This window comes from Gallinula chloropus (assembly GCF_964237585.1).
Source record: "Gallinula chloropus genome assembly, chromosome: 4".
Lineage (NCBI taxonomy): Eukaryota > Metazoa > Chordata > Aves > Gruiformes > Rallidae > Gallinula > Gallinula chloropus.
This window is the reverse complement of record NC_140088.1, coordinates 39,689,059-39,714,022: the sequence shown is the minus strand read 5'-3', so window position 1 is coordinate 39,714,022 and position 24,964 is coordinate 39,689,059. Positions and strand designations below refer to the sequence as shown.

Below are 24,964 nucleotides of genomic sequence, written 5' to 3'. Positions count from 1 at the left end.
GCTCTGCTCACACGTCCGCTGGCCTGGCTCTCCCCCTCTTCTGTCCCCAGGCGTGGGGCCTGGCACGACACTGTGAATTCCCGCCTCTGGGATCAACAGCAACAGATTATTTCCCTAAATCTCCCATGCTTTGCCCCGAACAGTCGCGCCTGGTGGTAACAGGCTCCCAAGTCCTGGCTCTGTCCTGTTCCTCCTTCCCCAGCCATACAGTGAGATTAGCAGCACAATAATCCCCCCCAGCTCATGCCAGAGTGCAGGAAAATGCTGCCCGGAAGAGGCGAGCAAAGCCCAGACATTGCTCAACCTCTCGGCCTGGGCAGCAGGCTGGGGCCTGAGCAGGGCAGAGCGCTGTAGGTTTGCCTGCAAGGGACTGAGGGGAGCTCCTGGGCTGGAGATCCAGCACCAGCTGCAGGCTGGGCTGCCATCCAAACCCTGACAGAAGGCTGTACAGGCCTGTTCCAGCTGCCTGCAGCCCTCTTACTCCCCCATGGCTCCCTAGATCTAATAACCCCACGTGCCCCTTTCTCAGAGGTAACCTGCCTCAAAGGGGGGCTGCAGCCAGCCAAAGGCCAGATCAGAGGAGGGCTTTGGGCAACCTGACCTAGAAGAGGCCCCCATGGCAGGGGGGTGGAAGTACATGATCTCTGAGAAACCTTCTGACCCAAAGCAGTCAGTGTTCTATGGAGGTCCCAACTGCCTCAGGGCGACAACCAGATGAGCTGCGTGCAGCAAGACAGAAACAGCCCTTTTCCGTTGGTTTGGTTTTTCCTCAGTACGTTTATTTTGGTTACGTATTACCCAGATTAAGAGGGGAACAAAAAAACCCCAAACAAACAAACAAAAAAAAAACCCCCAACCAACAGAGGAGTTGAAAAGCAATTTCCCTTCAGCATCACAGTACAGCCTACTAGCTAGGGGACCGCCCCGGCCCCCAACCCCCGCCCAGCCTCCCAGGGCCGGTGGCCAAACCCAACGGCGTCGTTGCCACCTGGTGGCTACTGCGGAAAGCGCCGCCGAGCTCCGGGTACCCAAAAAACACCGCACCCCCGCCCCCCAGCCTGCCACAGGCCCCGGGGGAGCCCGGCAGAGCACCCCCAACTTCCCCAGGGCGCTGGGAGCAGATGAAGGGGCGGGGGCCCCTCTGTTCCCTCACAGGGAGGAGGGAAACAAAAAATATAATAAATACAGGGAAAAAAATACAAAAAGTTTATTGCAAACTACTACAATAATTTATTGAAGCAAACTGCATGCGAGTGAAGGAGACAGCGAGGGGAGGAGGAGCTGCAGGAAGGCTGTGTCAGTTTTAGGGTTTCGAATGGGAGAAGGGAGGGAGCTACACCAGTCTCTCCTGCACCAGGGATTAGCAGGCTGTGGTTAGAGGACAGACAGGCAACTGGCTGAGACCAGATACAGGAAAAAAAAAGAAAAAAAAAAGAAAAAAACCCAAAAAGAGCTACAAGAGGTGTGCATGGGAGGGCAAGGCAGGGAGTGGCAAGGATGTCGGAGGTGTCTGGGCCAGGAAGCAAGTGAGCCGCTGGATTCCGCATTCCAGAAACACGGCTGATTGCAAACTCTCTGCTCCACTCAGCAGCTGGGGAAGATGCAGGACGAGGCAGCCTCACCCACCTCCCAGCCAGGTGCCAGGCACTGCAGCACCCAAGGTGAGCAAGCCCTTGACCCAAAAGCATTTTAGTGCCATCCCTCAGAAACCCCACCCCCCCAAGCTCTCCATTAGTGTTCTGTGCAAGGCTCTGCCTGCTCCACACCTCCCGTGGGGTACAGGGCAGGGCTCCAGCAGCGCGGCCTGCAGCAAGCACACGGATGACGCAGCCAACCGGCGCAAGATGAGCACATCTGCTGCCAGCTGGTGGGACCCAGGCCAGGAGACATGCCACCACACAACGCAGCCCAGCCAGCCCCAAGCCTCCCCAGACAGAAGACCCACACTGCTGTGGGGAGGCGAAACCATCAGGGTTGGATTGGGAACATGCCTCATTGTGCTGCTTGCTCTTTCGTTTGCAAGGGGGAGAGGAGAGGACCCAGCTGGCCACCCAGAAGCTTCCCGCTGGAAATCACAGTAATTTGATCCAAACAAGAAACTGGATCATCCCAACTGAAGACACTTCAACGTTCACTGAAGTGAACTTCAGTTCAACACCGCACCACTGTAGATCCGACATGCACGGTCCCAAGAGACTAAGGAACACTGGGCCCTCTCATCCTTATCTCCAGGAGATGCTCATGCCAGGTGCCATCTCCTGCAGGCATCAGAGCCATCCTGCTGACATGGTGCAAGAACGCAGGGGTGCCCACACCCAGGGCTTAAGATAACACAGTTGCAAACTGTTCAGTCACGAACCACCTAAACACCCAAAAGCGTTTTGCCTTGCTCTGACACACGTATCAGCGTAAGGGGAGGGAAGGGGCGAATCAGGACAAATGGCCCAGTAAAGGCTGTCAGGCCTGGGCCACAGCTGGATTTCTAGGCAGCACAGGGGACAGAGTGGGCGTTCAGAGTCAGTTTTCTGTAAATAGTTTCCAATCCCATGTTTTATTGCCATTCTCCAGACCCCAGGCACCCAATTTTGCCTGGCTGCTGTGTGTTACAGACCAACGTAGCTGATCTTCTGCTCAGACAAGATAGTTCAGCTCTACTCCCAATTGCCTAAACCCAACTGAAAAAAAACCCAAGCAAAACCAAAAAGCCCAATTCCTCTTCACCTCTTTGAAAAACACTATGAATTCAAGGCCACTGAATCTCCACACTGTTTCAGTTAAGAGTGAAAAGATCCAAGTCTCCGTATCAGGCACATGATATCCTACCTAAATTTTCCAAGGGCTCAGAGCCATCCCAGCTACACCATCAGGCAACACTTGAACTGCCAGCCACACTTTGTGGAACGCAGGAGTGTTTGCACAGAAGGAAGAAGCTTTCAGAACCTGGCTGCACAACACCCTCCCCTCCAAATGGGGTCAGGGAGAGAAGCTGACAGCCCCTTAAGTCCCGCATCAGTCTATTGCCTTGGATAAACAAACCTGAGACAACCGTATCCAGTCCCTGCTTCTGTATCTTGGTCTAGAGCTGGACAGAGGAGGCAGAGCTGGACATGGACAACGTCATTCCCCAGCAGCACGAAGCTCACAACTGTCCTAAATCACAAGTTCCTGGCTACTAATGTTCTTCCCCAAAAGACTCGGGTGCAAGGGGGAGGCAAAAAGAGCATTTAATGCCAGGAGCTCACCCCAACCTGGGAGGGAGGCAACAGCAGGCTGTTCATCACTCACCTCATCCTCCTGCTAAGATGCTGCTGTAGAGACTCCCACTGCAAACAGGCTCTTCTCCAGGGTCTCTCCCTCTACTCTGGAAAAGCTGTGAGAGACATCTGACTCCAGAACGCTGCCTTCACCTCAGCTCGCCCAGCTGCTGTCAGACGGCATGGCGTACTCCCCACAGCTCGACCGTGCGAAAGAGCCTACTGGGAAGCAGCCTGAACCCTTTCCGCCCCCATCCCCTAAGAACATAACTAAAAAATACCGACCCTTTTTTAATCAATAAATAAGGAATCTTGTTACCACAACACAAAAACTAAACATGTTCAAAGTGCAAATTACTGTCGTCAAACTGGGATGCTCCTCCTTGCCTCTCCCACGCAGGGCTCCCGTAGCCCCCGGGCCTCTCCGAGCAAACATGATCTATGAGCCAGGGCGTTCCCCTGACCTCCTGCCAGAGCCGGAGCAGAGGAGCACAGTGGGGAGAGGGACATGTGCTGTTTCACAGCTCACCCTGCCAAGGGGGCCTAAAGTGCCAAGCCAAACTCCCAGCCCCAGGAGGAAGAGTGAGACTGCAAGGACCAGAGTGCAGCAATGCATAGAAGTTGGGACCAGGGGTGAGAGGGAGTCCTAAGAAACTTGTCCAGAGCACATCAAATGCTTTCTAGTTTGCAAGTGGGGCCACATCAAGGAGCCAGAAAGGCATTTGCTTTGGGGTAGAGCAAAAGGTTTCAGCAGTCCCTCTCCCTTGGAGAAATCCATCGCTCAATCCAACTTGCTCTAATGGCAGCATGTGCCCCTTTCTACAAAGGAGCAGGGAGGGGTGGGGAGAGAGAGACAGAGAGAGAGAGAGAGAGAGAGAGAGAAGTGGTTGGGAGAAAGAGGATGTGCTGTGATCCACGCTGGAGGGGAGCAGACCCTTCCGTTATTTACTAGTATTGTAAGTTTTGTTTAACTTTTCTCTCTTTCAGTAAGTCCTTTTTTTTTTTTTCCTCCTTTTTTAAATACAGAGTCCAAACTGTCCCAGCACCCACATGCTCCCCGCCCACTAGGGTCCAGTGGAGTCTGAATCTTCGATGAGCACCTCCGTAGTGGCTCCCAGGATCTCTGTGTTCATGACCAGCCCCTCTGGGTTTGCACTGCTGCCGCTGCCCACAAAGAGCTTGCCATCAGCCACCAGGCTCACACGCTCTGCCCCACCACAGTAAGTCTTCGGTATCCCATCAGGGTTCAGCAGCAGGCAATCTGCCGGAGGAGCACTTCCCAGCGGGTCTGGAAGAAGGGGGAGACCTTGGCCATCAGTGGGTGGTGCGATGGCCTCTGGATTAGTGCCCAGGATGTCAGTGCTGGTGATGAGAGCACCTGCATTGGCAGCCAGTGCTTCAGCAATAAGCACTTCAGGGTGGCTCTTGGCTTTGTGGGCCACCACACTGTCCTTCTTCTCAAATTTCTTGCCACAAATGTTGCAGGAGAACTGGTAGAAGGAGTCCGCATCGTGCTTCTTCATGTGCCAGTTGAGGGAAGCCTTCTGCCGGCAGGTGAAGCCACAAATCTCACACCTGGGAGGGGACAAGAGGGAGGTTACACAAGGGGACATCCCCATGCACTCACTGGGACAGCAGTAGCAAAGAGGCAGCCCAGAAACACAGCAGGGGCTTACACCAGGATGTCACCACAAATCCAGCCCTTCCAGTTTTACTTGCAGAGGGCTGGCATCCCTCAGATCTCTACCGAGACGCAGAGCAGGCGAGCCAAGCGGCAGCTCAAATACTCCTACGAGTTATGGGTTTAAAGAGGGCTGGGACACCAGGGACAGATTCCAGCCCTGACGTCAGAGCTACCCCTGCCCTCAGTGCAATCCAAGAATGGGTGTATCCAACAGTCCCTCAAAGGAGGGGAGCAAGAGACAGAGGTACTCACTGCAAGGGCTTCTCGCCTGTATGGATCATTCGGTGCACCGCCAGGTTATGAGAACTCTTAAACGCCCGGGCACAGTACTCACAGATGTAATCCCTTTGATCTGGAAAGCAACACCAGTCAGAGCGTTACTCCCCCGCAGACCTGATCCCTCTCCCACCGCTCGCACGTTGCACAAAGCTGCCCAAGAAGCAGCAGAACTGGAAGTACTGGGAGGCCAGAGGGCATGGCAGAGGTGTCCCATAATACGCCACAGCAGCTGATCTGGAGAGTTGCAGCATGAGTAAGACTCTCCTAAGAGCTGATTTCCCATTCTGACCAATACTGAAGGATAAAGCTTGGCCCTAAGCAGTACTTGACAGGGGGTGAATTAAAAACTCTAAAGCCTAATTCATTCGTTTCCTTAAATCATGGTAATCCAGAAGGAAATAATACCCTGCTGCTGCAAGTCTGTGACACCTTCCTCAGCTTCACTCTCCCCAGAAGTCCTAGAGGCTTTTCCATTTTTCCCAGCCTGTTCTGAACTGACCCAGAGAGAGGTTTGTACCGATTTCCGACCTCCCTGTACCTGTGTGGTGTTTGGCATGCCGCAGGAGCTGCTTCTGGAGCCGGAAGAGCCGACCGCAGGAGGGGTGAGGACACACGTATTTTTTCTTCAGCAAGTGTTGGTACTTTATGTGATGCTGTAAAGGAAGAGCAACAGGCCTTACACTCACTTTTTACACGGCTGAGAGAACAGCTGAGACACATGGATCCCAGGTGGCCCCTCAGCAGGCCACCAGACTCCAGCCACAAAGGCTCTGGTCTCCTTTGCATTCATTTGGCTGTCTTCTCTCAGACATCTAGCAACAGGACAGACACATGTGGCCACAACTTATTATCTCTACCAAAAAGAGAGCGTCAGAAAGGAGTGCTGCAGTGCAAGCGAAGGATTAGCTCTCTGTCCCAGCTGGCCCTTCCCCTGCCTTCAGACATGCCTGGCAAGTGAAAAATCTCAACCAACCTGCAGGTAACGTGGATGAGCCAAGACCGTGCCACAGCCTTCCATCTCGCAGCGGACATACTGTATCGGAGGCTTCTTCCTGAGTCAGCAAGGAAACAGGCAGAGTTGTTAGCTGATGCATCAGAAGCTAAGGCAGCAGCAGCAAGGTAAGCAAGCGTGAGTGCAGGCTGGTGACATGAGAGTAAAGGAGTCCTGTTTGGGCTACACCGACAAAGGCTCTGTCCCAGAGTTCCCTCCACTTCCAGCACTACTTGAGAAGTCTCCCCAGAGCAGAGGAAACCCCAGGAGACAGAGTTTCCAGAACCTTATTGCCAGGCTACAGATCAACTCAAAAGAGGTTGGGGTGGAGGGTGCAGGGAAAGGGGTAGTTCAGTTGGAAGAAATCAAACACGTACCTATAGGGAGAAGGGGGAAAGGAAAGAAAGGAGGGAGGGAAGTCAAGGCATGCTGCTACTGCTTCCCATGCCCACTCTTTGTGGCAGATTTCCACACCGTGCAAGAGCAATGGCATTTAGACAACCAGCATCTCTGTGCAGGACAGAAGGGAAGCAGGTCTTCAGAACAGGACTGAGGGGATCGCTTTACCTTCTCTTGGGCAGCCTTGGGCTCTTGTCATCCTTTCTCCTCCTTCCTCTCCTGTCACAGGGTTACAGAAACAGAATTGAAGCGAATTTCTGCAGCATATGCTATAAAGCAGGAGCATGGTATAGGAAATACTCTTACAGTAAAACTGTACCTAACAAGTCAGCTGCTCTGGCAAGTCAGCTACCTGCCCTGGATCAAAACATCTGAAGTTTCTAAAGAAACACTCTTGTAATAGGTGGGCAGGATCCCTAAAGAAGTTTGGTAACTAGGCCTCCATGCAAGCTGTCCCTGCAGCTTGCAGAACTGCTGCATCACATGGAAGACTGGGCCCTGTGTGGCTGTTGTCCCTGCATTTCCAATACCTGGGTGATGCTTTTCTCTGTGGGACGTTCCACAGTACGCAGACGACCTCAAGTTGCCCTGCAGACACCTGACTACCTCCTAGGTCTAACATACAACACATTTTTGAGCACAGCTGTCTAGCTCCAGTGTCTCTTAGCCCACTATTTGCAACAAAAACAGGTATCAGACAGCTACACAACCCAACAGGCTACAGTCAGAAATCACCAGCTCTGCCACCACAATGAAATAAGGATTATTTCCAGGACCCTCATAACCAGGCATCACACACTCTGCATTTTTTTCTTTTAAACTTGCAACCGTCCAAGCAACTTGTGACCTTGTAATTCAATTTGTCCCTTTCCTGCTGTAAGTTTCTGCTGCAGACAGTCAGCAAGCTATTGCCTCATGAACTGCAAGCTCTAGGAAAAATAAATAAATAAATAAATAAAAACAAAAAACCCAACCCAACAAACCTCAATTTGTCAAGTTGGAAGCAGATTCAGAGGAAGGCAACATTCCTGAGAAATAAATGCTTTGTGCAGTTTGCTCTCTCAACCCCTCCCATTTCCTACTGCTGTGTTTATAAACACATAACTTTGCCAACACAGTCCAGAATTGATGCGGCACCCGATTTCCTCTGCTCTACTGAGTAACGCTTCACACATGAAAAACATCAATCTGCATGACTAGGTAGGACTGAATTAATGATCTGACAGCTATTTTACAGTCCCCTGAATTAACTACAGCAGCTTATACAGCTGTCAAGACAAAAATCTATGCTCCATCTTAGCAGGCAAGTAAAACGCACCCTACCCTCCTCCCAAGGAGCAGCTCAGCCCAGAACATTGTGCCCACTTAATCGTATTACTGAAGAGACTCTTGGAATAGATTTATGGGAGCCTTTTTTCTAGACTGTACTGAGACATCTTTATTGATGGCAAAGCCCATGCCAGTAACATACTGAAGAGGCACTCAGCATTCAAGCCGAGCCTCAGAAGAGGCACAGGTTTTACTATGTACAAGATTAGCATCTGATCCAAACAATGCAACTACAAGCCTCTCTAACAGGAAAAAACTTCTCAAACTTGGGCAACCCAATCTACTGGAGTGTGTCCCTGCCCACACAGAGGGGTTGGAGCAGATGATCTCCGAGGTCCCTTCCAACCCAAACTGTTCTGTGCTTTTATCAGCATCCCGACTCCTCTCCAGTGTAAATCAGCTCTGCAGTAGCTTAGGAACAACGAGGGAAGTGAAGACGGAGTGTGCAGAGCCCCTGCCACAGCCCAGCAGAGGGAGCTCCATGTTACGATTGCTCACAGAAGTACAAAGACTGCTTTTTCACTCCCCCACCCCACCCTGCTATCTCAAAGGATGGCTCTGACACACACACACAAATACAATCTACCACAGTTGCCAGAAGGAAAGGTTCAGTGACAGCACACCCAAAGGTTTTGGGTCTCCACCCGAAGTACTGGTGACTGACTAGGTAGCAAAAGTTTGTTTGGCTGCTCAAAACCACAACTTTTCCGTAAGCTCTGGTGTGTTAGTTCTGAATGTATAAAGATGTCACTTCCCATACGACATGTAAAGATATCCCTGCGCCTGCCTCTGGACAGAAGGAATGTTGCCTTCTCAGACTGACTTTCTGTAATCCAACCCACTTCAGACATTGCAGCAGAAACCATTTTTAAGAATGGTCTAAAATATTTCACACTGTGTGGCCATATCCAGGCAGGCTGGCTCCACAGCATGGAGAAGAAAAAAAAAATATCCTCAACTAAACGAGAACACCAAGTCTTATTTTTCCTTGAAAAACACGTGCAAGATACTAGGAAGCAGGATTTCTATCAGAACAAAAGCTTATGTCCTATTACCTTCCAGGCCTGGAGGACTGCAAAGCCAACAACAACAACAGGCCAGTTGTATGCTTGCAAAAATATGAAGTCCACACTACACACTAGTTTTACTCACTTCCTTGGTGGCTCTTCATCTTCCTGAAACTCGCTCTCTTCTTTTACTTCTACTTTAATCTCTTTCTGTTTCTCTTTTTCCTCCTTCCCCTTGCTAGCTTTTCTCCGTTGTTTCGGCGCTTCCCTAAAGAGACAGAAACACAACTTGTTACTCTGATACTTTTCTCACCATCTGCTTTTTTACAAAGATTTAAGCAAAAACTGAACTTCAGGTCTATTTATCAATCAAACTTTTAAGCAGAAGCGTGACCAAGGATTAAGGAAGAACCCAGCAGCAGGCAGGGCTCTAAAGGCTTTAGTGCCTGAGAGAACAGTCACAATAGTTGAAGGTGACATTTAGAAAACACTGTGCCCGACAGAAGCCATTCCACCTTGGCAGACATCACAGGTTCTTTGGGCCAAATTAAACTCATTCAACTATTTTTGTGTGTCTACAAACAGAGTACATAGTCCAATATACTTTTCTAGGTGGGGCTTGTAGGTTTCATCTCTTGGGTCATCTTTGAAGGGAACTTCTTCCTCACTGATGAGCATCTCCTCCTCGTCATCACTGCTGGGGGAAAATGAGAACAGCTTAAGCACTACTGCAAGAGTATTCATGCATCATCCCCCAGGAGGATGGGAAATACACTATTACACAGCACTTTCTTATCCAGTGTGGCTAGGGAAAGCTAACAGCTTGGACTAAGGAGCACGAAGCCAGCCAAAACAGACAGGCTAGGCAGAGCAGGCCCCTCTGGCAAATCCACCTAACTACAGCGATCTGCTCGTGAAGGAATAAAGCTACTGGGTGAAATGCCCAAATCGAATCTCACTATCCATCTCTCCACACCATCTCCCAACACCTGCAGTCCACCTGCAACCCAGACAGAAAACGCAGAGGTCTGGGGTGGGATGAAAACAGAGCTGCTATCCATCCCACAGATCCCTTCACAGACACACTTTATTTTTAAAAACTCCGGCCCTTCTCTTCCTGCCTTGAGACACTAAATAGGAAGAAATACCCCAAAATAGAAGTTCCCTTCCTACCTGATTCCAGCTGGAGACTGATGCTCTTCCGTGACCTCTGAAAGGAAAAGTCACCATTAGGTTTCCATCGGGTGTTCACAGCAGTGAGCTCACCTGTCTCAAGATACCTGCACCGACATTCGGCGCGAGGAGCGCTGGCGGCACAAGGTGCTCACGATCCAGAAGCACCGTGGCCAGACCAGCCACGGGCTGCACACACCCCCCAGAAATTACACCCACAAAGCCACCCAAGACCTGACTATCTCCAGGCACTTTCACGCCAGGGCTTCGCACGTACCATACTCCAGCTGGTCTGTGTTTGGCTCTGACTTGCAGACGAGCTGCAGGGAACCAGTCTTGGATCTAGAGGCACGTGAATTCTCAGTGTCGCGCTGGCGGCCTGTGGTGGCTGACCTGCTGCTGCGCCAGCTTCTGCTGGGCCTGGCTGCGCTGACAGGAGAGCCATGGCTGAGGACACCGGAAACTTCCTCCTCTTCCTTCTCTTCTTTGGGATCTGAAACACCCAGTGCAATCTTCTTAGTAGTAGTAGTAATACTAATCCCATCATTAATTCACACTTCTCTCTGTTCCACAGCGTAACTGACCTGTCTCCCCTTGACAGGTAAACCACTACCTCTTACAGATTGGGAGCACAGTTCTGCCAAGCCAGACATGACACAGCCCTGGGGCCCTACCTCAGCAAGCCTTCATTTAAAACTCTCACCAAGTTTCCTACTGCCTCTAAGTGAAGACACAAATACTTGCAACCAGCTTACATTTCCCTCTGATAAAGGCTTAAGACGATTTATTTTTTCTTTTGCTGGCTCTGATCTCCCCTAAGCACTACAAGATAGACACTCACAAATCTCAGCAACTGCTTTATGAAAGACTAGCTTCAAAATTGGACAACATCAGAAGTTTTGTCTTGAGAATCCCCCAAACATGTATTTACTCAGAATTTTAGACCTGGTAATAACCCTGAGGTATCCGAGCTGGGTGTTTCTGGTCTTAACACTACAGCAAAAAGCATCACAAGCACTGTTGGTCCGAGATCTCTGCATTCAATTTACACCTTCTCCAGGTGGCTTCTTTTTGGCCAATGGCTAATCTCCAGACAGGTTTCAGCAAGATTAACAAAACCAGCCGAAATGTCTATGTGAGCAAGTTCATCTCCTAAAAACTAAAAGAGTTCTCCTGATCTCACTGCTTGGTATTTGCTGTAGCACTGAGCCTTAATGAACTCAAAATAGCTGTTAGAAGTTTCACAAATGATGCGCTGAAGAAATTAATTCCAAGTAGCTACCCATGGCCAGCACTCCAGGTCTGCCACTGCTTTAGGACACAAAGCCACCTGCAGTGCCTGTGCTGGAGGCTGAGCTCTGACCCACACACCCACAGTGCCATGTCATCCCAGGGCGGGTTCTGCTGCCTGAGCACCAGCCAGCAGTACCACCACTGAGGAGCCTGAGAGTTTATTGAGCATCTGCTGGGGAAGTCGGCTGATGGGTCTTCTAAGGACTGGCCAAGGGGCTGCTCTGCTGTACTGGGAGTCCCAGTGAAAAGCAAACTGAGCCAGGAGCATGCCCTGGCAGCAAGGGAGGGCCATAGCATCCTGGATGCCATTCACAGCCAGGAAACAGGGATATGCTGTTAATCCCTTTTCCTCAGCACTCATCAGACCACACTTGGATCCCACCTCCAGTTTTTCAATTCCCACCATGAAACGGCTGTCAACACCCGTGAGCAAGCCCAGAAGGGACCACCAAGACAGTCTGGGGCTAAAACACACAACCTGTGAGAAGCAGCTGAGGGAAACATGCTTGTTCAGCCTGAAGGGACACAACAGCAGCCTTACAAGGTACAGGCAGGTTATCAAGCAGCCCAAACCTTCCTGATGAGGGGCACATCACTCATCAGCTGTAAGAGGGAACTCTGACTGGAGACAGAAAAGGTATTTTTCCCCAAGAGGACAGTTGAGCAATAGAAAAGGGGCCCAGCATGTCTCAGCAGCCCCCATGGAATGGTTTGGGTCCGAAGGCACCTTTAAAGGTCATCTAGTCCACTCCCACTGCAGTAAACAGGGACATCATGAACTACATCAGGTTGCTCAGAGCTCCATCCAACCTGACCTTGAATTTTTCCAGGCATGGAGCATGTACCACCTCTCTAAGCAACCCATTCCAGTGTTTTACCACCCTCATAACAAAATTCTGCTTTGTATCTACTTTCAAATCTACCCTCTTTTAGTTTAAAACCACTGCCCCTCATCCAACTGCTACAGGCCCTACGGGAAAGTCTGTTCCCATCTTTTTTATAAGCCCCCTCTAAGTATTGAAAAGCTGCATTAAGGTTTTCCTGGAGCCTTCTCTTGGCCAGGCTGAACAAGGCCATCTTTCTCAGCCTGTCTCCGTAGCAGCGGTGCTCCAGCCCTCTGATCATCTTTTTGGCCTCCCCTGGACCTGCTCCAGCAGGTCCAGGTCTGTCTTGTCCTGGTGACCCCAGAGCTGGACACAATGGGGTCTCACCAGAGTGGAATAAAGGGGGAGAATGGGGTCCCTTGACCTGCTGGTGATGCAGCCCAGGACACGGTGGCTTTCTGGGCTGTGAGTGCACGTTGCCAACTCACATTGGGCTTATCAACCAACACCTCCAAGTCCTTCCTGGCAGGGCGGCTCTCAATCCCTTCAGACCCCAGCCTGTACCCATACCAGGGGTTGCTGTGACCCAGGTGCAGCCCCTTGCACTTGGCCTCACAGAACTTCATGAGGTTCACATGGGCCCATTTCTCAAACCTGTCCAGACCTTACTTGAGAAGAACTGAGCAACATGATGGGAACTCTGCTGAACTCAACAAGTAGGACCAGAGATATCCTGAGGTCCCTCCCAATCTTAAGTCTCTAGTTTTGCATTGAAGCTTTTGAACCAAGTGATCCTTTTACTTCTAGCATAATAGTTTGCTTTGCACGACACATTCCCCAATCCTTGATTAACAGGGTGGGACTGATCAACATTTGACTGAAAAAAGAAAATCTGTCTGGAATACAGGATGCAAGGTCTCACAACTTGGTTGTAAATGCAGCCATATCTGATGTCTTGCATATGTAAAGTCCACTTCAGCATCAGAGCATGAACTGTGCTTTCTTTTTTTGCCTTCCTAGTACAGCAGATCAAGGTGAGCTATGGCTGCTTTAACTTTTTCACCCGAATTTTGGTCGCACTCAAGTTTTCTGAATGCCCAATCAAATCCAAAGAAACCAATCTCCAGAAATTCCCAACCTCAAACACAACCATGCTACCAGCACTAGCACACACTGCTTGCTGCTCAAGAGAGGTTTTATTTCCTCAGAAGATCAAGCATTCAGCTCATTTCTTCTCAAGAGCTTGTGTTTTAGAGGTTAGACAGTTTTAACAGACCTCCCTTGGGTACATTTTTACATGCTGTAAGTACCTGTGCACCTCAAAAAATACCCCCACAGTTAGGGGGAGCATCAACTATTTACTTTGCAGCAGACTTCATAAAGCAATATAGAGCTGGGAGTTGAAAATCTGCATCTTTCTAGACCCTCCCAAGAGGGGACACGGGTACCTATGCAAGGGCCAGATCTGTACTGGGAAGCCTTCATCTGCCACGTTTTCAACAGCACCAACTAGCAGCTGCAGCCAACACTCACCAAGGCTTCACCCAAAATCTACCACTGCAGAAGTCCTAGAATTTTAATATTTTTTTATGCTTCTTTCCCTATATTTCTTTTTCCCTTCACACAAACAGCTTTCTAATTAATCCAGCCTGCCTCTCAAACAAACAGAACTCATACCTTTTTTAATGCTAGGAATATAGCTGTCCTTGTCTCTCTGTATCACCAGTGGAAGGTGTTCAGAGATGCCTACCTGTCTCAATTGACAACCCAGGGATATTACAGTTACTTTCAGTCCAGTCTTGAGTACCACCTTTAGCCTGATTAAATCCAGGGCCTGTGGATGAACACAGCATTATCCTTCTCCTCTCAAAGTCTCTAGACAGAAAGCCATGCTCAGTTATAGCGGGATTTGGCTGACGGCACAGAGCAGCAATGAAATGACACATAGGGAATAAACATGGCTCCTGCAGATCATGAGGCCCTCAACTTCCAACAGGAAAAAAAAAAAAATCTCTGAAAACTGAAACATAAGAAAATTTGAGATTTGAAAGGCTGCAGTCAATTCCCATTTAAAACTGCATGAACTTGTCAACATCACTAGCTCTGGGCAGCCAGAGTTTCTCTGGAAGGTTGTCCTCCCAGAAGGTGCACAGAAGATGGATTATAAGCCAACATCCTGTTATCTCCTTATAAGTATTAACAGCAGTGATGGACACTGGGTTATAAGAACTCAGACTCCAGGAAGACAACAGAACACAAGACACAATGGGTACCAACACACACCCAGCAAAAAAGCAGCACTGCACGTCTGCTTTTCAGACCAGCCACTGCAAAACAAGCCACTGCCTTCCTCTCTACACATGCGACCTCAGACGAAGACCCAGTGCTGCTGTCCTTCACCCAAATCACATTTCATCCAGAGGGAGCAGTAGAAGCCACGACTTGGCAGCAATGAGCCTGACAAGAAGCACCCCTGTGCTCACACTCCCCTGCGACGTCCAACACCGATGTGAATTATTATCCCCCTCATCCTGTAGCTTCTGCAAAGCTGGCTTTGGGAACTGCATAGATGCCTGCATCTTACAGGAAGTCATTCAAGAGAGATGGGGAAAATCTACTTCCTAGTGTCCTAATTATGATTCCTGGGGTTTTTTCCTACCTTGAGCTCTCCCTGAAGTCACCTGATGATAGACAGATTTCATTCAGCCAGTTCTTCCCAAAGGCCTTTCAACTGAACAGCAACCAGGGCAGAAAACACGTATAGATTTGAATGACAGTACACAAGAGGCACCAAACACCCTTTAGTCTTAAAACACGTGAAGAAAACACCAGTCTCACTGGGAGAAGGAACAAGAAAAGGAAACCTGGGAGGAACCTAGCAAAACTGTAACTCTTATAATGGTTTAGACTAACAAAAAGCAAAGACTGTGGGCACAACAAACCAACAAGGGCCTGTGCAGTGAATTCACACATCCCACAGCTCCTCACTTTCTTTGCAGGCCCCAAAGGAAAACAAAGTCCCAGGCACGTATCAATTATGTGTTGCAAAAAGTGGAAGGGGAAAGTTCAGAGCAACAGTGTTCACCTCCTGAAGAAGCAGCAGTTCCTTCATCTCAGGACTTACCTGATCACGCTGCATCTGTCCACCACTCTCCCTCAGTAACTTGTGGATGCAGCGGTTACATTGCTCCATGTTTTGGGAGAGGTCAGTCAAGTCGTGGGAGAACAGAGCACTGAATCTCCGTTACAGAGTAGCAATGCTGGCACAGATGCCACTTTGCAAAGCTGCCAGCAGGGCTGGAAGATGCTGCTATCCTCACGTTTCACTGGGGACTGCTGCAGTTTTGTGAGGCTGTGCTGCTGAGACGGTTTTCGTAAGCAGCAGTTACGGTTTTCTGCCAGCCTCAAAGTGTAAACTTCAGGCAATTCAAGGCTCAGAGACAGTCACAGCGCCTCTGAGCATCACATATAGGAGAAAAAAACCTGGAAGCAGCTGCATTTTGCCACCAGAGAAGGGAGTGAGAAGATGCAATGAGCTGTGCAGACACCAAGGCTGGGAAAGGGCGGGGAGGAGGCGATCCAATTGCCAGAGAGAAAGATGCCCCTGCAGCCCATGGAGAAACCCATGGAAAAGGCCAAGACCCCACCTGCAGCCCGTGGAGGGGCTCCATGCTGGATGGAGCAGGTGGAGCCATAGAGAAGACACTGTGACCCTACGTTGGGATAAGCCCCTGCCAGCACTTGAAGCCATGAGGAGAATCAGAGACACAGAGATGAGGGGGAGTGTTTTGCATCAGAACAGGTTTGCTGGGGGAAGGCTTATAACCCAGTGGAGGAATGGGACTGAGAGACACTGTGATAAAGAGATAAAGCCCTGTGGGAAAGGACTCATGTTGGAGAAGTTCACGAGGACTGTCTCCCATGGGTGAGACCCCATGGTGCAGCAGGGGGAGGGTGTGGAATCAATCACAGAATCACAGAATAACAAGGCTGAAAGAGACCTTTGGAGATCATCGAGTCCAACCATTCCCATCCTATGCTAACCCATATCCCTAAGTACCTCATCTACCCTTTTTTTGAACACATCCAGGGAAGGTGACTCAACCACCTCCCTGGGCAGCCTGTTCCAGGCCAGATCTTGTTGGAAACCCTCTGGAAGTGGAGCTTCTTGCTTTTGCTGCTCACAGCACAACTTGTCAACTTGGCATAAACCAGCCTCTTGGAACTGGTGCACTACTACACACCAGTCATGCTACACTGGCAGCTCTAAAACTCACCCAATTCCTCTCAGAACTGGGGACTTGCTTGGTACTCCACATCTGCTTTTACTAGCCACACTTGTCCAGACATTCAAGCTTCTATTTTCCAACCCACTCAGCCTGTGGCTCAACAGTACACTCACTGCAGTAACAGATTCCTCTCTTTTGTTAACTGTTGTGATGTCAAAAAATGTACAGAGAAACGAAACTTTCAACTGCTGCAGACAGTTAGTAATCGACAAACAGTTACTAAACTTTGATTTACAAGGCACCTGAAAGCATCTTACTAACCCTGCAAGATAGGCACCTTCAGAAAATGCCCACACATGACCAAGCAAAAGGAAAATAAACTGTGAATTAAGTTACAAAACAGCCATTATGAAAACCAAGGCATCGCAACACGCACATCTCAAAGGTGAGTTGCAGGCTAACACAGCAACTGCACAACAGGTGCTGAATGGGGCAGTCATGGCAAGGGGAAAAAAATCCTAGGGTAAACCTCTACCCAAATGGCTCCCTCCCCCCCGCCTCAAGAGCCATAAAATTGTGCATGTGGGACACAGGGAAAATCTTTGCAGGAGTCAAAAGTAGGTTTGGGCAGAGTTATTTAACTTCAGCACGTTTTTGTAAGTTTTAATTTTAAATAATGGCATTTCTCTCTAACAAAGTCTTAAGGGAAAGCAGTCATTACCCAAGAAGCACGAGGCTTGCAGAATACAAGTAACTAGACATAACGCACAGTATCTGTGCTATAAACCCATTTTGTACAAGTGGAGTCTTAAAGGTCTTCCATCTTTTCTTAATCTGTGGAACTTCACAGTTTTTCTAGCAGTTAAAAGTGGACTGCTACAAAGCAAGCTTGTCTTTCCCACTTACTTCATTTCACAGTCCTCGAGGAAACAGCTCACTGACCTTCCCCCTCTCCTGAGCCTTCAAATCACAGCTACAAAGCCACTGTGGTGGAAGACTGGCCGCAAAACCAGCCACCCACAAAGCACACAACAGGAAGACCAAGGGGGGAGGGAAAAAATATGACTGAACTAAGCCACCAGGGCAAACATTCACACACACAGAGACCCAACAAAGCCATGTCCAACACACGGTTTCTGTACCAGCACGCTGAAGTACGTAACTACTGCTGGCATCACCCTCCAGACCACGCTGCGCCAAACACACTGATTTGAGAACAGACTGCCAGGGAGGCAACTCCCCACACGCATGGTGTATCTCCTCTGATGACAGCTTTAAGCATGCAAAGGCTTCACACAGCCCTGTTCTACCTCTCAAACTCTTCCTTCCACCTACCACACAGCTGTGTACCGACCTAAGCGACAGAGACTTGCCCCAGAACAGGTTTGCTTGGGGGGAGGCTTGTAACCCCGTGGAGGACTGGAGAGACATTGTGATTTATTGCTGCCTGCCACAGCAGTGATCCACAGTGGGGCAGATGGGAGAGATAAAGCCCTGTGGGAAAGGGCTCACGTTGGAGCAGTTCGTGGAGACTGTCTCCCACGGGTGGGACCCCACAGAGCAGCAGGGGGAGGGTGTGGAATGAATGCCCCCCCCATACGCCAGATCTTGTTCTTAACATTGCAAAAGTATTGATGCTTTTTTGGAGAAAAAAAAAGAAAGTAAAGCTAAAAGACTAAACTAAAAAAAGTAAGAGTTAAAGACAAAAGCACCCAAGAAAAATAACTGGTGTAAAGAGGTGCCCATCGGGTACATCTCAGCTGCACGACACGAGCAGGGCAACATCCAGCATGGAGATGTGGCAGCCTGAGCGTTCCTTCGCAGCGCGGTAGGATTCTGCAGACGCTCCCAACTCTTTCTTCTTACTGCAGAAGTAGTAATCTTGCAACCTGCAGTTCCTCCCCCTCTGCTCTGCCTTGGTGAGGCCTCAGCTGGAATACGGTGTGTGGTGCTGGGCTCCACAAGGTCAAGGAGGACAAGGACTCAAGACTGGAGAGGGGGCAAAAAAGGGCTATGGAGATGGTGAGGGGCCTGGAACATCTCCCTGACAAAGAGGCTGAGGAACTTGGGAATTTTTAGCCTAGAGAAGACAAAGAGGGGATCTTATCAATACTGATAAATAATTGAAGGGTGGGGGTCAGGAGGATGGGGTCAGTCTGTGTTCAGTGGTGCCCAGGGACAGGACAAGAGGCAACAAACGTAAACCTGAATATAGGAGTTTCTCCGAACCATGAGGAGGAACTTTACTGGGAGGGTGGCAGAACCCTGGGACAGGCTGCCTGGAGTGGTTGAGGAGTCTCCATCTCTGGTGATGTTCAAACCCCGTGATCCTGGGCACTGTCCTGTGCCATCTGCTGGAGGTGATCCTGCTCTGGCAGGGGGTTGGGCTGAATGGTCTCCAGAGGTCCCTTCCAAACCCCTATCACTCCGTGAAGACAAAGTACGTCTGTTCTGGTGAAAAAGTAAAGCAGGGGCTCTACCACTAAGCACAAACCTGGCATCCTTGTGTTGAGCCAGTGTTCCCCCAGAACAGCTGGGCAGCCACCTTTTCGAACCATGGCTGAGAGAGCAGGTACTAAGCAGCAGAGGCAGCACCTCACAGAGAGCTGGAGAGCGAGAAACTGGTCTGGAGGTAAAGTTAAATCAGAGAAACAGATTTTTGACTGACTGCTGACATGACTGCAAGAGCCCCAGCAAGCACTGAATTTTCAATTCATTAAATCCATATTCCAATAATTAAAACTGTTCAGGCCTAACTAAAAGGAAAGTTATTTCCACAAGAATATACACTGTCGTGGGAAGTCAAATGTGAAACAGACTACACAGTCTGCACCCAACTACACAAATTCATTTATAAGAGGAGATTAAACGGTCTACTTATGTAACTAATATTAGGGAAATATTGCAATTGTGTGACTAAGCAGGCAAGACAGGAAATTGGTACAGCTGACTCTGCAACTGCCTTTGTGCACACTCGTAAGGGAACAATCCCATATGGATTCTGATACAACGCACACCTTCGACTTTACCCTTCCTGTAATCTTCCCACCAGGCACGCACAGCCAGACCTTTGCGCCTGTACTCCCAAGCCAACGAGCAGAAAAGCCCCTGGATCCCGCAGCACGGTACAGAAGAACATAAGACTTGGCAAGAAGCTTCCACTGTTAAAGCATCTCACTTCTAATCAACAGCACTGTGGTGGTTTAGCCCTGTCTGGAGGCCAGACGCCCACCAAAGTCAGTCTATTACTCCCCTTCTTAGTTGGGCAGGGGAGAAAACATATATGAAGAGGCTCAGGAGTCAACCTAAGGACAGGGAGAGATCACTGTCATCAACGACATGGGCAAAACAGAATCAACACAGAGTGAAGAGAAAACTCTCTCATTTATTACACTACACTACAAAGAACAGTGAAACCGGAGTCGGGAGCGCGACCAGATCTTAAAACAAACGCAACCAGATCTTAACACACTTTTCCCCCATCACTCCCTTCTTAGCAGACTTTAGTCAGAATATTGCACCCTTCTTCCCCCCTGCTCACAGCACAGGGGGGGGAGAGGCTGGAAAAAAAGGGGTTCTCTGTTACTTCTTCATGAGCTGTTTTCCTTTTCCAAATCTTAAAACACCTCTAACCTCCCCCCACACACACACCTCCTGTCTCCCTTCTTAGCAGACTTCACTCTAGTCATGATTTCACTCCCTTCTTTCCCCTGATTGCAGCACAGGGGGGCAGGGACTGGGAGATGGGGGCTTCAGTCAGTCCCTTGCACGTTGGTTTCCTTCTCGGCCAGGTAGGTGGAGGGGGCATTCATTCCACACCCTCCCCCTGCTGCACCGTGGGGTCTCACCCACGGGACACAGTCCTCCACGAACCTCTCCAACGTCAGTCCTTTCCCACAGGGCTTTATCTCTTTATCACAATGTCTCTCAGTCCCAGTCCTCCGCGGGTTTATAAGCCTCCCCCCAGCAAACCTGTTCCGATGCAAAACTCTCTCCCATCTCTGTGTCTCTGATTCTCCTCATGGCTGCAAGTGCTGGCAGGGGCTTATCCCAGTGTAGGGTCACAGCATCTTCTCTATGTCTCCACCTGCTCCATCCAGCGTGGAGCCCCTCCACAGGCTGCAGGTGGGGTCTCGGCCTTTTCCATGGGTTTCTCCATGGGCTGCAGGGGCATCTTTCTCTCTGGCACCTGGGGCACCTCCTCCCTGCCCTTGGTGTCTGCACAGCTCGTTACATCTTCTCACTCCCTTCTCTGGTGGCAAAATGCAGCTGCTTCCAGGTTGTTTTCTCCTGTATGTGATTCTCAGATGCACTATGACTATCTCTCAGCCTTGAATTGCCTTAGGCTTACACTTCTGAAGCTTGCAGAAAACTAACTGCTGCTTAAAGAAACCATCTCAGCAGCACAGCCTCACAAAACTGCAACAAGCACAAACTGAGCTGTGACTGCACTCACTGCCACTAAGCTTTCTTCACCAACACCGGTGACTTTACTTCAGAATGCCACCCTGAACGTGAGGCAACAAGACTTACTGAACCAACCTGGGCGCAGCAAGTTTTTCGTTGGTCCAATTGACAGACAGGATGTGTGACCAGGTGTATGGCACTTCCACAGGCCACTTGCCCTGCACATGGAGGCCAAGAGTTGCAGCCCAGCTCGGGCAAATCCAATGTTCTAAACGAGATTTCAGTATTTTATAGTAAAGGATAACATAATGCAAATCGCCACACAGAATTAAATTCCACGCTGGAACTCACACCAGTAAACACCAGCGCTAAATTCAACGCCTTTACCAGAACCACTCAGCAGCTCTACCGAATTTCTTCCTCCACCCAGGGGCAAACTGACACCTGGTGTTTTAGAGAGGAATCCAAGCTACCAGAAATCCCACTGTGCAAGAAAACCTGCAGTCTGCTTACACCTGATTAGGCTCCTTCAAACACCGTATGCTAAAGGCCAAAAAAAAGAAGCGGGCAGCGAGACGGAAGCTCCTCTCCTGCACAACCTGTCTGAGGAGGACAGGTTACTCGCTCTGTTTCCACGTCTTCCCCAACAAGCACAAGCCTGTAGCAGTGAGGACTTCAGCCACCACGCAGCCGGGACACAGAAGTGCAGCTTCCTCACTTCTGCATTTTTAAAAGGTTAAAAACCCAAACAAGTCACCAGGGCAGATTCCCTTGGACCAGACACAGTCATCACTTCTCAGTGCCGATTTCCACGCAAACACCCTTGCAAGTCTAATCGTAACACAGAACCCAAGAAATTTAATAAAGGCTTTCCCCACACACACACCTCACATTCAAGGACAGCTGAATTTTCTCACAGTCCAAAGTTCAAATCCAAAATGTTCAGAAAGCAAAGAGCCACCGAGCTCGGGAAATTTTTCACACTGACACTTGGCATTTCAAAGTACTTCCCAAGAAACTAAAGTTACAAATGGGACTGTTCCGCCCAGTTTCTACCACTACCATGTAAACATTTCTGCCTGAGTATCCAAAACACTGAGAATCGCCATTAAAATGTGGTATGAAGTGACAACATTGTGCCACACCACACATTTCAGCAAGTTTGCTTTGACCTCAAAAGGCTGAAGGTTTTACAATGCTTTCCCCTTCACACAGCAAGGTGTAAGGGCACACAAGCACCATGGGCTGTGCTGAACACACACATGTTAATTCTGCTTTGGTCCATAAAAATACACACCTTGCCAGCTAGAACTGCAACAGATTTCAACATTCAAACGGAATAAAGCTACAGATTTGTAGGAATAAAATTAAATAGTTATCAAATTACAAGAATAAAGGCAGCCTTCAAGTGCCAGCAAACAAGAACAGCTGAGCTGTTCAATAAAGGTGAGCTCATTCACACAGGTATATGACCTTCTTTCTTTCCTATTTCTTTCTGTGACACTTCTCTAACAACAGAACAAATGTGACAGGAAGCCTTTTAATTAGATGTCATCCCTGGGTATGGGACAAAGCCCTCAAATATGTTGGCTGGGTTTTGTTGTGGGTTGTCTGTTGGTTTTTTGGGGGGAGGTTTCTAAGAAGCTGTTAAATAGATGCAGAGTTTGCACAGTTTAGACTGGATGAACAGAAGTCCTGCTCCTGGTCACAGCTCCTCAAAGCTGGGGCTCTCTTAAGCTACCCTCCCAACTTCCAAACCTTCCTCTTTCACAAACAAAAAAATTCTCCATCCACTTAAGCTCGAAAAGGACAAGTATTAAACCCTCAAGTATTCTTGTTTCCTCATCTCTCACATGCCTCCTGAGGACCTGGATTTGGGACAGCAACAGAACAGACAGGAGCACAGGTTTGGCCAGCTACTTGGGATCACTGCTTAACAAGAGCAGTCAGACTGCGGTGCGGTGCAGTCTGAGCTTCAGACAGCAAAGTAAACAGCCTAGTGGTTATTTGGAAGAAAAGTTTTTGTACGTTGGGCATACGTGAACATCAGCAGCTGCTTACTGCAGCTCCAGAATCTTGACAGAGACCTTGGTAAGAAACCACACATCAGCCATCCATCACCAAAACATGTTTGTTTTTTTAAGGAAGACCCAATGGATGCTTGGCAACCTTTGTGGGAAAGCCCTGACCGCGGGTGGAAGACAGCAGTAGGAGCAACGAATTCAGCTCTTACCTTTACCAGATGCTTTATCTGTGCACCTGAAAAAAAAAAACCAAAGACAAAAATCACAAGAGGCAAGTGTTAAGAGACAGCTTCTCTGGCACCGGAGCAGAAACAAGAAGCTGAACGATGAGGACAACGAGCCCTATCTCCCAACCACGGGCAGACCCGCTGCTTCACTCTCAAAACCGCCGCTTTCAAGCCCCCCAGAACCAACCAGACTGTTTTATCTGGGGAAAGCCTAGGTGAGCTGTGCTAACCCATCAGCAGGAGCCCAGCCTTGCCCGCAGCAGTTACGCCCGAACAGGAGGGACTTTGTCCCTAAAACAAGGCAGGCTCGGCTCCATCCCCAAGGGCTCCCTGCGCGCACGTGGCGCAGCAGTTCCCCGCCCCGGGAATAAAGCGGCAGCCGGGCGCGCTCACCTCCTCACGGGAAACCGAAGTCCCGCCACCTCGGTCACCGAGGCTTTCGGCATACGGACAGCCAGAGCCAAGCGCGGAGCGAGCGCCGAGGAAGGAGGCGGCCACCCCCGAGCACGTCGCGCAGCACGGAGGAGGCGTTTACGGTTTCGCTTACAACCGGAGGCACGCCCGCGGCTGATAGGCAGGGCGGCCGGGGCCAGGCAGCGCTCGGGACGCCCGCTGCCTTTCCTGGGCAAGGACCTGGGGACCAGCGGGCCAGCCCAGAACAAAGAGGCGGAGGCGAGGGGCACCCCGCGGCTAGAGGCGGGCCCCGGGGCCTAGGCGCCACTCGAGCGGGACGGGGGAAAAGTTGGGCTGGGGGAGGGAAAGGAGATGCTGCCCGGCCGGGGCCACCCGCCGGCCCCTCACCTCCAGCCCCGACCCCGCGGCGGGCGGGGGCGGAACGCGGCGCCACAGGGCACTCACCCAGCGCGGGGGGCCTTCTTAGCCGCGGGCGGCGTCTCGGCGGTCGGCTGCTCGGCGGCGGCGGGCCGAGCCCCGGGGCTGCTCCGCCGGCGGCGGGGATACTCGGCCTTACGGCGGCGGGAAGCGGCGGCAGCGGCTCCCCCCACGGCCGAGGCGGCGGCTGCCGCGGCCCGGCCGCGCTCCCGGCCGCCCCTTAGCACCCGGCTGCCACCGGAGTCCTCTCCTTGCTCGGCTGCGGGCGGCGGCCGGCGGCGGCCCGAGGACGGCGGTCTCTCTGCCGCTGCCGCCGCCGGCGGGCCCTGGGCGGGCGGCTGCTCCTCGGCGCCTCCCGGCTGCTCGGTGCCCGCCGGCATCGGGGCAGCGGAGCCGCGGCGGGTGCTGCTGCGCGCTCCGCCCGCCAAACCTTCCCCCGGCCGCCTCAGCCGCGCCCAATCACCGCCCGCCGCCCACCTTCACGCGGAGCCGCCAAGCGACCCGCCCCCTCCCCGCACCCGCCAATCCGCGTGCGGGGATGAGAGGGGGGGACAGCCCCGCCCCCCGGACCGCGCCTCCCCCTGCCGCGGGGCTCCCACCTTCCTCCGCCGCTCGCGCGACGCCCGGCCAATGGGCGGGCCCGTCCGCGGCGGGACCCGCCCCCCCGCTAACGCGCGGCCAACCAGCGCACCGCTCACCCTGTGCCCGGGCCGTACGCCACGCTGCGCAGGCGCCGCCGGGGCCGCGGCGCTATAGCACTCCCGCTTCCCCCCCCCAACCCCTCCCCGGGCCCAGCCGCGCCGCCCGCCCGAACGCGGCCCCTCCGACCGCCGCTCCGCCAGCCCGCCGCCCGGTTTCTCCCGTCCGCCGCGCAGCCGCCTCCCCAAACCCCTCGGCACCGCCGGGCTCCCTACCGCCGGCGCCGCTCTGCGCCCCTCCGGCTGCCCCCTGAGTCCCCCTCGCCCTGCAGACGAGGCCTGGCCGGGGAGGGGGGGGGGGGGGGGACGGGACCG

General features: G+C 51.2%; 1 protein-coding gene across 2 annotated transcripts; it reads right to left on the bottom strand.

Moving 5' to 3' along the window:
- Nucleotides 1–1,183: 1,183 nt before the first annotated feature.
- On the bottom strand, nucleotides 1,184–24,420 carry ZFP91 (ZFP91 zinc finger protein, atypical E3 ubiquitin ligase). Of its 2 annotated transcripts, none has more exons than XM_084264240.1 (11): nucleotides 23,979–24,420; nucleotides 23,103–23,128; nucleotides 10,394–10,609; nucleotides 10,117–10,153; nucleotides 9,548–9,640; nucleotides 9,089–9,211; nucleotides 6,776–6,826; nucleotides 6,191–6,269; nucleotides 5,756–5,870; nucleotides 5,191–5,290; nucleotides 1,184–4,829 (listed from the first exon to the last, which is right to left on the bottom strand). In XM_084264240.1, the coding sequence occupies exons 1-11, from the start codon at nucleotides 24,329–24,331 to the stop codon at nucleotides 4,319–4,321; spliced, it is 1,704 nt and encodes a 567-aa protein (XP_084120366.1). In that variant the 5' UTR covers nucleotides 24,332–24,420; the 3' UTR covers nucleotides 1,184–4,318. The 2 variants fall into 2 exon arrangements, with proteins under 2 accessions (XP_084120366.1, XP_084120367.1); XM_084264241.1 differs by having other exon boundaries at nucleotides 9,548–9,637.
- Between the last annotated feature and the right edge of the window lie 544 nt (nucleotides 24,421–24,964).